The following is a 13,782-nucleotide window of genomic DNA, read 5'->3' as shown; positions in this document are numbered from 1 at the left end:
ATCTTTGATAGCAAAACCAGGAGACCGCCCGCACCTTTGCAGCCTATAGTTGCTGTTGGGCCTTTCGCCAAGTGGGGCATCGATTTCATGCAATGTAACCCCACCTCGACCGGGGGGCATGGGTATATTATAGTCGCTGTTGACTATTTTACCAAATGGGCCGAGGCGATGCCTACATTGGATAACACTGGTGAAACAGCTGCCCTTTTCTTTTTTAATCATGTAGTCGCCAGGTTCGGCGTTCCGCAGGCTATAGTGACAGATCATGGATCGCATTTTCGCAATCACATGATGGTTGAATTAGCTGCCAAACTAGGGCTATCTCACGACAGCTCTACCCCATATTATCCACAAGCCAACGGACAAGTTGAGGCAATCAACAAGGTCCTGAAGCGTATGTTGCAAAGGATGATCGGGGTTCACAAAAGAAGATGGCACCTACTCCTGTACTCAGCATTATGGGCTTACCGAACCTCGGTAAAGAACGCCACTGGGTTCACACCATTCCAATTGGTGTATGGCCTGGAGGCAGTCTTACCGATCCAGTGCGAAATTTCGTCTCTTAAACTCGCAATTGACCTCCTCCCCGGAACCTCAGAAGAAGAGGCTCGTTTCTTGGAATTGATCCAATTGGATGAAAACCGTCGTGACGCCGCTTTGGCGAACGAAGCCCATAAGAAACGAGTCAAGGCACAGTTCGACAAGAATGTCAAACCTCGTATCTTCTCTGAGGGTGACTTGGTTTTGCTTTACGACCAAGAATCCGACAAATTAGGAGCAGGAAAATTTAAGTCCTTATGGATGGGTCCCTATATTGTTAAAAGGGTGTTAGCAAAAGGAGCCTACGAGTTAATGGATTATGACGGGATACCACTGGCGCAACCCCGCAACGGGTTGTACCTCAAGCGTTACTATGCCTGAATAGTAACCTGAGTGCTTTTGTTGTATTTTGTTTTCGCTAAAGTGTTTGTTTCGGTTTAGTAATCCACCCTTCTCGTTTGTTGCAGATGTCGAATTTTTCTGAGACATATGTAGGATATGCCGACGGAGCGAGTCGTAGTACGCGGAATTTGTCCTCCGCAGCCTGGGCCATTTTTGATCCAAGCGGCGAGTTAGTGAGTTTCAGAGGTGTGTGTATTGGGCAGTCAACGAACAACATCGCTGAGTATAGCGCGTTGATTGAACTCCTCTCTGATACCATCGCTCATGGTATACGCCGACTAATTGTTAGGCTAGACTCACAGCTTGTGATACTACAACTCACTGGTATATATTCAGTCCGCAATCCAGCTATTTATCGAATGTTTCTAAGGGTTAAGATTTTGGAAAGAGAGTTTGATTCAATTCAATACCAACATATTTCCAGAAACTTGAACACATTAACAGATTCATTAGCAAACTATGTATTAGATAGACATTTACGACATATATAAAAAGAGATGCATCGGTGCTAATGCAAGTGGATCACAAATAAACCAGAATAAACCCCGAAAATCAAAATATATAAAGCTGTTTATAGTTTGTACATGATGTGCTGTAATCAAAACAAAATTGGTCGTATGACCTAGAACTCAAAAAGATGCTAGGGGGCACCCTAGCCTAGTGGTGCTCATGATAGTACGTCACGGTCTGTGCAATCATGCGCAAGAGACGAGTCCATCGTCTAGGCACGCCAATAGTGTGCCGCTGCAACTGTAAAGGTAACTCGTCAATCTGTACATCCGGAAGACCACGAGTAAGGCTCTCAACCTGCTCCTGCACAGCTGTAAGTGTCTCAGTATCACCAAGGTCGCGAATAACAACTCTCCTAGCAGGCTCTGCTGCTGGGGCAGCAGCTGGCGATCGTAGACGGGCTGTTGGACGAACAGGACCAACATCTGCATGCACCCAAGAGTTTGATTAGTTTTGCACAGTAACATCATGAGTAAAAACAATAAACAGTGATATGGTCAGAGATTTTACCAATAGCGCCCCATTGCTCGCCATCCGGTAGCACCAAGTCCGGATCACCTCGGTAGTCCATACCCACATATGGATACTCAGAAAACACCATCTCCTGACGCTCGAACCACCTAAAGAAGGCCTCAGTGAAAGTAATCTGAGGTTGACCAGCATGTCGGGACATGTGGTCAACCCACCTCTGCATGCGTGGCTCGGTCGGAGAAGGCAAGTCAAGTATGATGTACTGAGGCTGCATCAATGGGATTTTCTCCAAGGCGAAGGCAGTCAGAATAGAACCAAATCCAAAGTTCTTCAGCCTCCCGTCCTTTACCTTGGTCAATTGACTTTTCATCTGAACAAGTACTGCATCACACCAGTTAAACACTTTCGGTTGGAGACACTCCAAGGCGTGCTGCATGTAAGATCTGTTGGCAACATGTAAAGCTGCGCTACCGGCCATCCTACCAATGGTAAACAGAATGGACCTAAGAGACCTGTTAGTGATGTCACGGATATTGATCTTGCCGTCTTTGCTCGGCTGTGAACCTTCCCGGCAATACTGACGGATATAGTCTCTGGTGGAATTAGTCCCTCGAGCCGTACCTGACAAAGAAATGGGGGCACCCCGCCTTGACAACCCAGTCAAGAAGTACATGTCCTCTATGGTCAAGGGGATGGTTTTCCCCCTAATATGGAATACTTGGTTAACAGGATCCCAAGCATCAAGCATATACTGCAGTAAAGAAATCTGTGCTCTCATGCTAGAGATACGGAAGAACTTCAGTAGGCCACAGTTCCGAAGCGCGTTCACCGTGACCGGGTCATGGAGTGCAACCATGTCCTCTGCTTCATGTTCTCGTTCTCGCCATGTAAGGGACATTTTGTTCAAAGTTCCCTGCAAGCAAACAAGAGAAGGAGTAAGTTCCTAATTTTGATGAAAAACTGGCGAAAAATCATCGAAAATCACATGCAGGATCAGTTTTTCTAGGCCCAGCGCAGGCAGAGAGTCTCTCCCTTGCGCTGAGGCGCAGTCTGCCTTAAGACAACCTGACATGCAGCGCAGGTTTCGAAAGGAGAACCTGCGCTGATGCCAGGGCGCCTTGATGAAACCCCTGAGGCTCAGAAACCCTGAAAAATGTGCATGAAACTGAAAAAGGAAACCATGAAAGTGAAGGGCTAAGGTTTAGCTCCTACCTGGTCCAAACGGCGCCGAAAATCGTCCACAGAATCTCCCGGAATCAGCTGGTGAAAATCAAGGAAGAAGAGGCACCTCCAGAGCTCCAACAAGCAAAATGCAAATGAAATGGTAAATGAGAGGTAAAAACACCTTTTTATGACTTTTTACACAGTTTAAAGTTAAATATTAGGGTTATAATCTCGTTTTCATGCAAATATTGTCCATTTCTAACAAAGTTTGTTGCAGCAATTGAAGGTGAAGTACTACATTTGAAAAGAGAAAAGCTAGTAAAAGTAAAAAATCAAATTTGACCATGAATCGAGCAGTTTTACCGCGGAATTTATGCTCGTTAAAAAATAGAAAAGCGTGAGCAAAAGTTTCCACCAGAGTTCAAGCTCATTAAAAAATGAACCTATCCCGGTAAATAACCATTGCGATCGTAAATTTATCAGCCTTAAAAGCCTTGGTCGTGTTTTCATCCATCACCTCCACCGTCATTTGGCCGGTCGTTCACCCCCATATGATTGTTTACCCATTTTGAGGAACAGCTGCGAAGAGTGATTTCACCTAGCCATCCTTGTGACACTGCCGTGATTGGAAAATTCCAATTTGTACCTGGAATCAGTTGCTATCCCTGTTTATCACTCGTTCCTCAAAAGACGAGTAATCTTTGAGCTCTTTTCTGACTCGTAAAATATGAAAAGTTTGCCGAGTTCTGGCCTTCCAGCTCGTTAAAGGGACCGGAAGAGCTATCCCTCTTTTAGACTTTAATCTTTTTGGACCTGAGGGATTATTACACAAAAAGATCGAGCGCTTGTCTTGTTCGGCTCATTAAAAAAACCGAACACCCATCCCTTCTGTATTGTTTTATACTTTTTCGGACTTAAGGGATTAGATGACGAAAAAGGAATTATGGAGTTAACTTTCTGTACCTTTTCAGACTCTCTAAAAATGAAAAGGACCGAGTTTTCCTTGTCGTTAGACTCGTTAAAATGATTAAATAGCGACAAACTTGTCTTTAGACGAGAACGAGTTTCCCTATCGCTAAGCTCGTTAAATCATAGCGATGGGCTTGCCCGAAGGGCAGGTTATAGAACAAGCATATGTTATCCTCCTCAAGCTTGACAAAAATAAAGAGGTACTGGTCAGAAATGACTGGGGAAAAATTGGGAGAACATCAAAGCTTAATGGTAGCAAGTCGCTCTTGAACATGACACTTTTCTTCCGTATCACATCGGGTTGGGTTGTTTCATTCACCGGTCTCATCACCATGGTCTTCGCCAAACCATCCACATCTTGGGGTAATGTTACCGATCCATCGCATCAGTGTCGTTATATGTTCAAGAGAGGTCATTCTGAAAGTGTCAACCGTGTCCCATCCACTGCCATACATTATCCTTCATCCATTCATGATCACCACCCTGAATCATATGTCAGTTTGTTTTCACCTCCACTAAAATCATTAGCTCCGTTCCGTGTCATTGATGTGGGATTCATTAAGGCCCTCCTTTGACGGATCGCTTCTTGTCGACTTCAGCTCATTATCCAAGAAGTTGATCTAGGAACAACCCCATCAGTACTTTGAAGCTTGCATGCCTCAATGGCAAGTTTCTCACTTCCGGCGACAGGTATACATCAATGACCTTCGACCAGAAGATTTTGCGTGGCGTTCGACGCCAAGTCCTTTATTCACGCCACGTGAATTGTACTGCAGTACCTTGAGGGTCATTATCATTATCGGTGATTCCTCTCGCGCTTGTTAACGGTTTTCATCATTGACCGGTAATCAAGCGATGTCTTTCCATGTTCGACTTCAGCGAAATTCTCACATGGATCGACTTGTACTTAGAGTGAAGATCGAACGAGTTTGAAGACCCCGGATCTAGTTTCATCCATCCGGGCTGCGATACATATTCAGGAAATATAAAAGCATTTGTCATGTACATCATTGCAGCAGATGATCATCCTACTCAAAGGATGATAATTTCAGTAGAGAATTATCAGTCTACCATCAGACGATCGTCTGTTCTATGTACCAAAATGTATTTATAAAGCTGAGCATGGGAATGCCCGCCTCAGCTAGATCATGAAAACAGAATGAAAAATAATGTATTGTATTGTATTGTATTACAGGGCACCTCTCAGCACTTGAATGAACTTCGGACCCTCTGGATAAAGCATTTCACCCGATAAACGGCCTCATACTTTAGGGGGCAACTGTTATAGACATTTTTGTGCCTCGCAGCATGGAGCATGAAATGTCGATAATTACAGGGATCCAAAGTCCCTAAACATGTTGTTCTTACCCCTAGAGGAACAAGGTCAGCAAACCACAGCACTTCCTATCAGTTCTCCACCTGAAAACACTCAAAAACAGGCTATTTTTGGATCATGTCAGCTGCTCCACTGAGCATCTGCGCTGAATGTCAACTGCTCCTCCTTGTACCTGCGCTGAAAGTCAAAACCAATGAAGGCTACCTGCGCTGGGCGAGATTGGCCAAGTGGCACAGTGAGTCATTGCTTTGGAATCTTCCAAAAATGACACTTGGATCAGGTATTTCGCCTTGTGATGAGTCAGAGGCTTTGTTTCTCCAAGTGGAAGCAAGGTTCACCAAGTGGACTCAAGAACTGAAGATCAACTAAAGATTAACTGAAGAGAGAGAGGACACAAGGCAGCTACACATCAGTTGCAAGCTGACTCATCCTTTCTCAATTCATCTATATATTGAGCTCTCTCCTATGAGCTCAGGAGGCTGGAATTTTGTGCAAAGCAAGGAAGTGCTGTTGGTTTACAGTTAGAGCTATTGGGTGATTGCTTTTATAGAGGGGAAGAGGAGATTTCTTGCTGCTGGGGAGGTGCTGCTGGATTGGAGCCATTTATGGTTGTAACCTTCTCAGAACCTTTTTCTTCTATCAATAAAGCTTTGGTGTTCTCCTATATACTTGTATTGCAATGATGTATTGTTTTCATCTGTATATTTGATTCATCCTAATCCATGCATCAGTTATGAGTACATGTTTCTTGTAGTTTCCCTCTCTTGTTTTTGCAGGATCTTTGTGTAGCTGGGCCGGCAAAAGGAGCAAGGGGCTGGGAACAAGAGGCAAAGAGAGAAGACAGGATCGACAAAAGCGAAAGACATCGGTTGGTCAATCTTTTCTTCCTTCTCTGTACTTTCATAAAGGAAAAATATCAAAGCTTTACTTTCAGTTGTTGCTAAGGAACTATCACCCTTAGAGTAGGGATAGGGTCATTCCGAGTCGGATACTTTTCCCCACAACAACAGTGTATAGGCTGCAAGCCAGGGCCAATAAATCTCTTCTCATCTTTCAGATCTTTCAATTGACGAATGACCTAGACCCTGACAAATACCCTCCAAGATCAAGTCTGCCACGGCCTCCTGTTGCAATATCTTCGACCTCCCAGTGGATCCAAAATTTTGCTACCCAGCAACTACTGCAACTGCTGCTGCTCTCTAGGAGACTTCGATCTCCTGCTAATAGCCTTCCTCTTGACATCACTTGCCTTGACTTGAGTCCTAGGGCTAGTAAGATGCCCTAAGAGACCTTCGCTTGTATTCCCTTCTCTTTTACTTCCAAAATCGAACCCCTAGAGATCCAGTACAAAAACCCTAACTTCGATCTTCCCAAAAGAATAGATAAGGCCCAGAAACACGTCGACTTCTTTGACTTCTTTTTCGCACTTCCTTTTTTGACTTCTCCTTCTTCTACTTCTTTGCATAAGAGACGAGAAAGTGAGTGATCCAAATTGACAACGAGCTCCTATTATATATAGGCTTCTTCAAGGGTGGATGTGGCTCTTCATGTAGGCCGACTTGACAGCTCATTAGGCCGACTTGATCTTGGAGGTATTTTGACACTTTAAAGACAAAACAAATTTTTCTTTGCAATTTACATGTGCCCATTCATTATATGACAATGACTCTTATACCTATGACAAACCCTAGAAGCACTCAATGGGTGCTTGACCTATAAAATAAAAGAACTTGAGCATGAAACCCATGCTCCAATAATAATAATAATTTATTTTTCATTTTATATTTACAAGAATACATTTCATACTTATGAAGACCGAACCTAGTTACACATTTTTCAACACCTTTGGTGTTGCGGCCTAAGTGTAAGAGAAATGGAGGACTGCAAAAGTTTATAGGCCTAATTTCTAATAGATATATTGCCAAACACTTATGTCATGGTGACTCTCAAAGTAACTCTTTCAGACATTTAAGTGGTGGAGACCTGCACAAAAATTCTATCAAAAATCAATTGATTTTGTTGTTTGAAATCAAGAAAAAGAAGCGACGTAATGTTTGGAGATGTGGATTCTTGGGACAGGAGTTACCAATAGGATACCATATTTAAAAAACATAGTAGCTCTCCCCATAACCATTAGTGTCATAAAGTTTTTAGAATCTCTTAAGTGATTTGCAGTTAGTGCTTTTGAATGTCAAAATGAAGATTTAAGAGAAATTTTTCAAACTGAAGGTTTTCTTTTAAGAGGTAAAAGACAGTGATGTCCTTAAGAATGTTCAATGCATAAAGAGTATCATCATCAACTTGTAGGAAACACTTCCAAGTACAATCTTTTAAAAATGCATGAATGAAATAGTTTTTTTAACGAGGGAACGGAAGTAGCTGTTTCAGAAGATGCATGAAATCTTGTATGAAGAAATCATATGTAAGGCATCTATACAAATGGCACGAGCAAGATGTTCATACAGTCTACCCAGACAACCCTCCTACAGGTTAAATATTGAAACAGAAAAATAGCATGGAAATGTGTGGACTATGTAGTAATGTACATGATTTGGTACACTGCTCCTATTTTAAATTGGATGCATATGTATTAGATGGTCAGTGAGCACTGAGGGGCTGACCCTAGAAGAGGGTACAATGTAAATGATCAAAGAGCCATCAGATTGACAATCAGTGTGTTATGGATCAGATTACTGGAAGCCTGCTAAGAGTGAACACAATGACAGTAGGACAGTTGTAGATCAAATTTAAGGGCCAGGAAAGTTAACAACTTGGTACACTTCCTTGAACCCGTTGTCCATAGTTGTCATAACTTCCAAATGGTGTAATTATGAATAAATGTGCAACAACAACAAAAAAACAAATTCCACCAGCAAGCTAGAGAACTGGTTGTCAGTGGATCTCTTTAGAGGGGAATTCAATCTGCCCAAATTGCTGCATTAAAGAAATAAAGCATCAGTAGTTATCTGTATATTGTATAATGCATGTTGTAGTTCTATCCTCAGTCTTTAATTTCTAAATTCTGCAGACCCAATGTAAACCTCTCATATCCCAGATTTCAAAAATAATTATAGCAAAGTATTAGCTGGAATTCATAAGTTACAAATCTCCACTATGAACAGGTACAAACAAGATACCAAAAGTCATAACTCATTTCGATGATGCATCCTACTTTTTTGTGGTCATAGAAACATAAACACTATGTTCTTCTCATCTCATAACGTTTCATCCTTTGTTGTTGGGAAAAGGCATCATAGCAAAAGAGAACTTACCCCATCTTTTTCATCACGAATAATAGTGTTAAGAATCTGCATGACTCCTTTGCTAGCACCATCTGTGAGGAAAATAAGATCTGGATCACTGCACAGAAAGCATAAAACATTGTCCCAATAAGCCAGCGCAATTCCTTCTATAAAGATAAGAAAATGAAGAATAACAAGAATTATTGGGTTGACTCAGTTACCTTAAATACAGGTTATATAGTGTGCTATAAGCAACAGCACAAAGGTTAACATGCACATAAGTATGATGCTATTCCCATACAAGTCTCTCAGAGGCACCAGTGCAGTACTCCAAGTCAGGGAGAAATCAACAATTTCTTCTCTTCTACCCAGAGTTTCTCATCCTTGGATGCTAGGAGAGCTTCTGCCCTGGCTTCCACCTCAGCTCCAGTGTCTTCTCCTGCCCCTAGTCGGAACCTCTGGAGGTCACTATCCATCACTCCCAAGGGGCCCATCAATCTAAGCCATTTTCCAATGGACATTGGACACTATCTGGCAGGTTCTTGGGATGGACATTGCCACTCCTATCTCTAAGGATGACAGTGATTCAGGCCAACTCTCGTTTTCACTTACAGTCTATTCCTTTACTATGAGATGTCTTCTCCTGCCCCTAGTCGGAACCTCTGGAGGTCACTATCCATCACTCCCAAGGGGCCCATCAATCTAAGCCATTTTCCAATGGGCATTGGACACTATCTGGCAGGTTCTTGGGATGGACATTGCCACTCCTAGCTCTAAGGATGACAGTGATTCAGGCCAACGCTCGTTTTCACTTACAGTCTATTCCTTTACTATGAGATCGTATTTATAGTTGCCTCTCTAGTCTCTACAATAAGTAGGGTTTTTCTTCTTGTTCTTCTATATCTGGTTCTCTTTTGTGCCATTGGGAGATGACTTGTGCACTCCCCCTATTGCCTATTTTGGCAAGTTTTACTTGCCAGTGCCATTGACCTTATGTTGGTCATTAGTGGAAAACATTAATAAAGTCTTTTCATTTTCACCTACAGATTGAGAATTTGTCAAAGAAGATTTAAGCATGGAATTTTATCTTCAGAGTCAACATGGCAGACTAAAGAAGGCTACTGCATCTAAAACAAAAGAAACTGAAATAGTATGACCAAGAAGCAGAAGCTAAATAGCTGCTATATATATACAAGTAGCAACTAAGCTCGAGTCTAGAATGATGATCACAGCCCAGAATATCATCTATCAAACAGAAAGAGTAAGATCTTTTGTTCGGTATCGTAGTGAAGCATTAAAAGTAAAGGAGGAAAAAGAGATAAAGATAAAAAATCACACTCTTACAATTTATTTTCCACTTATCATTATAATATGTGGTCCCCACCTCTCCCCCTAGAGGCAAAGATTGGTACTAGAGTAACAGCTGTGAGATACAATAATGTGCATAGTAAATATGCATGTTGAATGTACCAAACGAAAATCTGGAAATGGTTAGATCCTTGAAGAATTTACCTAGGATACCCATCACGCCTTTCAATAAACTCAGCCACTTCCTTTCGGATACCTGGAAGACCCCGTGAATCACTGTAGGCACCTAGTTAGTCACAACATAGACCATAATGTTCGTCAGTCTTCTTTCTCCTCATACATTCTACTCATAAAGATCAAAAAGTTCTTGTAAATCTTCAAGGAGATTAAATATAAGCTAGACAATTCAAGAGAGAACCTTCTGAAAAATGAAGGATTAAAATTCATCAGATTTTATTCATGTCCAGACTGAAGGACAACAACCAATTGGACTAGTATATGAAGATTTAGAAATAGCAATAAAGGTTTGTACAAGATATCTGTGTCATGAACCTAAAATTGTGTTCAAAATAGTAACTATAGTCATATAGTGAAGCACAAAATACAAAATTCCACTCCATATATAAGACCACCTGTCGTGACATGAACAAGGATTTGTTATGTGCAACACAAGCAAACTCAAAATAATCAGCTGAACAGTAAGCAGTAATGAAGCCAAAACAGATATAAGCCAAAGATAAGCCATAAAATGTCAAATCATAATTCTCAATCCAATATTAAAATTATGATGATTAAGACAGAAAAGAGATGGACAGTTTTAGGGATATTTCTACATTAAACTCCAATCATTGTCCCTAAAATTATAGTTACACTTGCCAGTTATAACTGCATGATAAATTGTTAACACTTGAGTCTTAAAGTATTGAAGGAGATAAGTCACCTGACACGGGGACACAGTACACGCAGGACACACAAATTCGAGTGTCCAACACAGGGCACATAGACCCCCAGGAGCAGGACACGTAGGACACGTTATATATATATATAATACTAAATAGATATTTCAATGATTTCATATTACACAAATTCTCATGATACAAATTCAGGCATACCTCTAGATTCTAGATTCTAGATTCTAGATTCTACATTGTAAATTTGTAAGTTGTAACTTGTAACAGTATGCATACAAATAGAATCGTGACAGATTCATCAATGATCCAAGAAACTGCAGTTTTCTCATTAAGTCATCAAAATCAAAATGTGTTACATAGTTACTGAGTCCTAAGGACTCCTGACTAGCAATGCCAATGGCAAATAGAAAACAACTACAAGGTAGTAGGTAGCTCATCAATCATCATCATCAAAATCAGCATCACTGTCATGGTCACCACTGCTCTCCTCTGCATCCTCCTCCTCTGTATCCAATGTAATCTTTGCATCTGTTGGTGTGGAGGATGACCCCTCAAGAGTATCACCATCATCAAAAGTGACAGGCTCTAGCACTAGCTCATTAAGATCCAAGTTGGCCAATGCCAACTCAACACTATTGTCCAAACCCATATCATCATGAAACACATCCCACATATTTGTCTTTCCCTTCAACCACTCCTCTTTCTGCCTAGAAATAAGACGAAGATTGGTGTGCACATACACCATTGTCTCTACCATGGACTGCTCAAGCATGCTCTTCTTCAAACTATACAAATTCCCATATGTGCTCCAATTCCTCTCGCAAAAAGAGGATGAAAGCAAAATGCACTTACTAGTTGCTTGAATCACCTCCAAAACACTCCTAAACCCTTTGCTAGTCGCTCCCACACACCCACAACAAGAGAGACACATTACAATGAAGAGAAAGTCGTTTTAAAGAGTTGTGGCACACTTTTTGAGAGGGACATGTGTCCCAAAATCATGACATGCTACTCGGGCGAATCGGATTCACTAGGTCCACGAATCCCTTGTGTTTGGACACGCTCAACCCACAAATTGAACATGTGTCCCTCGAGAATCATGTCTGACACGTGGAGGGGAGGACGAATTCAATTTTTTAGTGAAAGATCTTGTGAAGAATCACATGTCTGCCTCCTTTAAACATGATTTTCCCTAAAAGCATTGGAAGTGTAGAATGATTGTTGATGAAGTCTTCAACCTACCCAACTATTTTTTCCATTCGACTGGTTTTTGACAAGGCTTATATGCTTGAAAGGCGAGTGTTACCCCTAAGATTGCATCAAGGTAATCAAGTTGCGCAGTTGTCCCATCACAAAGTTGATTATAATGCATATCTTTTTTGAGCAAATATCCAAACCTAGTGATCCATGACCAATTGTGCCTTCATGATTTCAAAGGGTTATTTGGTTTAGCATGATGAACCAAATTTTGAGACAATATATCAATTTGTGTTTTGAGACTTCTGTGGTGTGGGTTTTCATAGTTTATTGGAGAATCCACAATGTTAAATCTTTGCATCAATGTTTCGGATCCCATAACCAGATCCATCTTTAGGACATACAGTCAAGTAAAGGAGAGGTAGCATAAATGGATAGATAATTTGGATGTATTAGTTGTATCTTTACTAGGCCATGCTTATTGAACTATGCAAAGTGTGTTTTTACCTAGGTGGTTCTCTAGACCCTTGTGGTTGGTCATGGCGCATCCTTCTAGGTTCCGTTTCAACGCTAGTTCTACCCTTATGGCTCATTCTAACCATCTCATTATGATCATTTATCCCATAAACGTAAACCTTCAATCCTCTCTCCCTTTCCCTGTAATACATAGTACCTTGCTTAGAGAGCAAGCAAGCTTCATCCTTCAAACTTTTCTAGGAGGGTTTGGGTCACTCATATCCATTGACTTATCATTCCTTAGTGACTCCATACATATCGGGTCTCCTCCCATTGGTGAAAGTCCATAAATAGAAGGGAGCCTTAGCTGAGGTGACAGTGGGCTAAGTCTCCATTTGGCATTTGTTGCCCTTGGCCTGGCATTTGCTCTTTAGGGATCCCCCTTAGGTCCCGTGCTAGTTTGAGTGGTAACAGTCCCCATATTTCACTTACCAAAAATTATTTCCTTTTCCTCTAATGTTTATTTCTCCTTTTTCCCCAAAAATTAAGTGGGGCCTCCATAACCCACTTTTCCTATCTTTTATATGCCAAATATTCCATAACGCCAAAATTGCAAAAATGAGGATTTTACTTCGAAAAAATTGTTGACACCTAATCATAGGGATTGGGTGAACAACTGTAATTAGTGTAAATAAATAATAGAGGAAATGGAGAGTCATTGGGAGATGAAATTGAACAGTCACTCCCTCTTGTATATAATAATGAACAACCTAAATGAATAATATGATTTCATTTGAGGAGTTACCTCCTAGTCTGACATGGTATCAAAGCCAGCTCTATCTTTGGCATTACAGTTTGCCCTTGTAACTCCCTCCTGGCCTATCTTCTACCTATTTTGCAGAACTGACACCTTTGTCATGCTCCAGAGCCCTGAATAGTGCACTGTCATATATATTTCCTATTCCTGTTGGTCATGTGGAAACTGAATATTGAATTCCTTTTTTTTCCATGGTGGCAATGGTCAGTTCTGCTTTAATGTTCTCACCGCCCGCATCCAAATCCCAGTAAATGCAATCTAAATATTGCATTGGTGTGGTCTATTCCATGCCTTGCATCTCGGATTGATTTGTTCTAATCCTTCTAATAAACCCAGAGACAGACTTCCAGGTAGAGAGATTACAGGGGGATCTCTCAAGTCTCGGAGGAGCGTAATCGCATTGGGCTTATTGTTCCTTAGGCGGAAGAAAGAATAGTTGAGGGATTCTGAAGAAGATAC

The 13,782-nt window shown here is 41.3% G+C and overlaps 1 protein-coding gene across 2 annotated transcripts in view; it reads right to left on the bottom strand.

Annotated features, from left to right (window-relative positions):
• Positions 1-13,782, bottom strand: part of LOC149247442 (glutamate--glyoxylate aminotransferase 2-like) — a 251,463-nt gene that overhangs the window by 154,614 nt on the left and 83,067 nt on the right. For both annotated transcript variants that reach the window (XM_089458217.1, XM_089458218.1), the window contains exons 5-6: positions 10,147-10,228; positions 8,665-8,752 (exon numbers count right to left, since the gene is read on the bottom strand). In XM_089458217.1, coding sequence (XP_089314343.1) covers positions 8,665-8,752; positions 10,147-10,228 — 170 coding nt within the window. The remainder of the gene's footprint in view (positions 1-8,664; positions 8,753-10,146; positions 10,229-13,782) is intronic.

This window comes from Pinus tabuliformis, chromosome 7 (assembly GCF_031772625.1).
Source record: "Pinus tabuliformis cultivar Carrire ecotype Pingquan chromosome 7, CPIR1, whole genome shotgun sequence".
Taxonomy (NCBI): Eukaryota; Viridiplantae; Streptophyta; class Pinopsida; order Pinales; family Pinaceae; genus Pinus; species Pinus tabuliformis.
The sequence above is the reverse complement of the archived record's forward strand: the minus strand, read 5'-3'. Positions and strand labels throughout refer to the sequence as shown.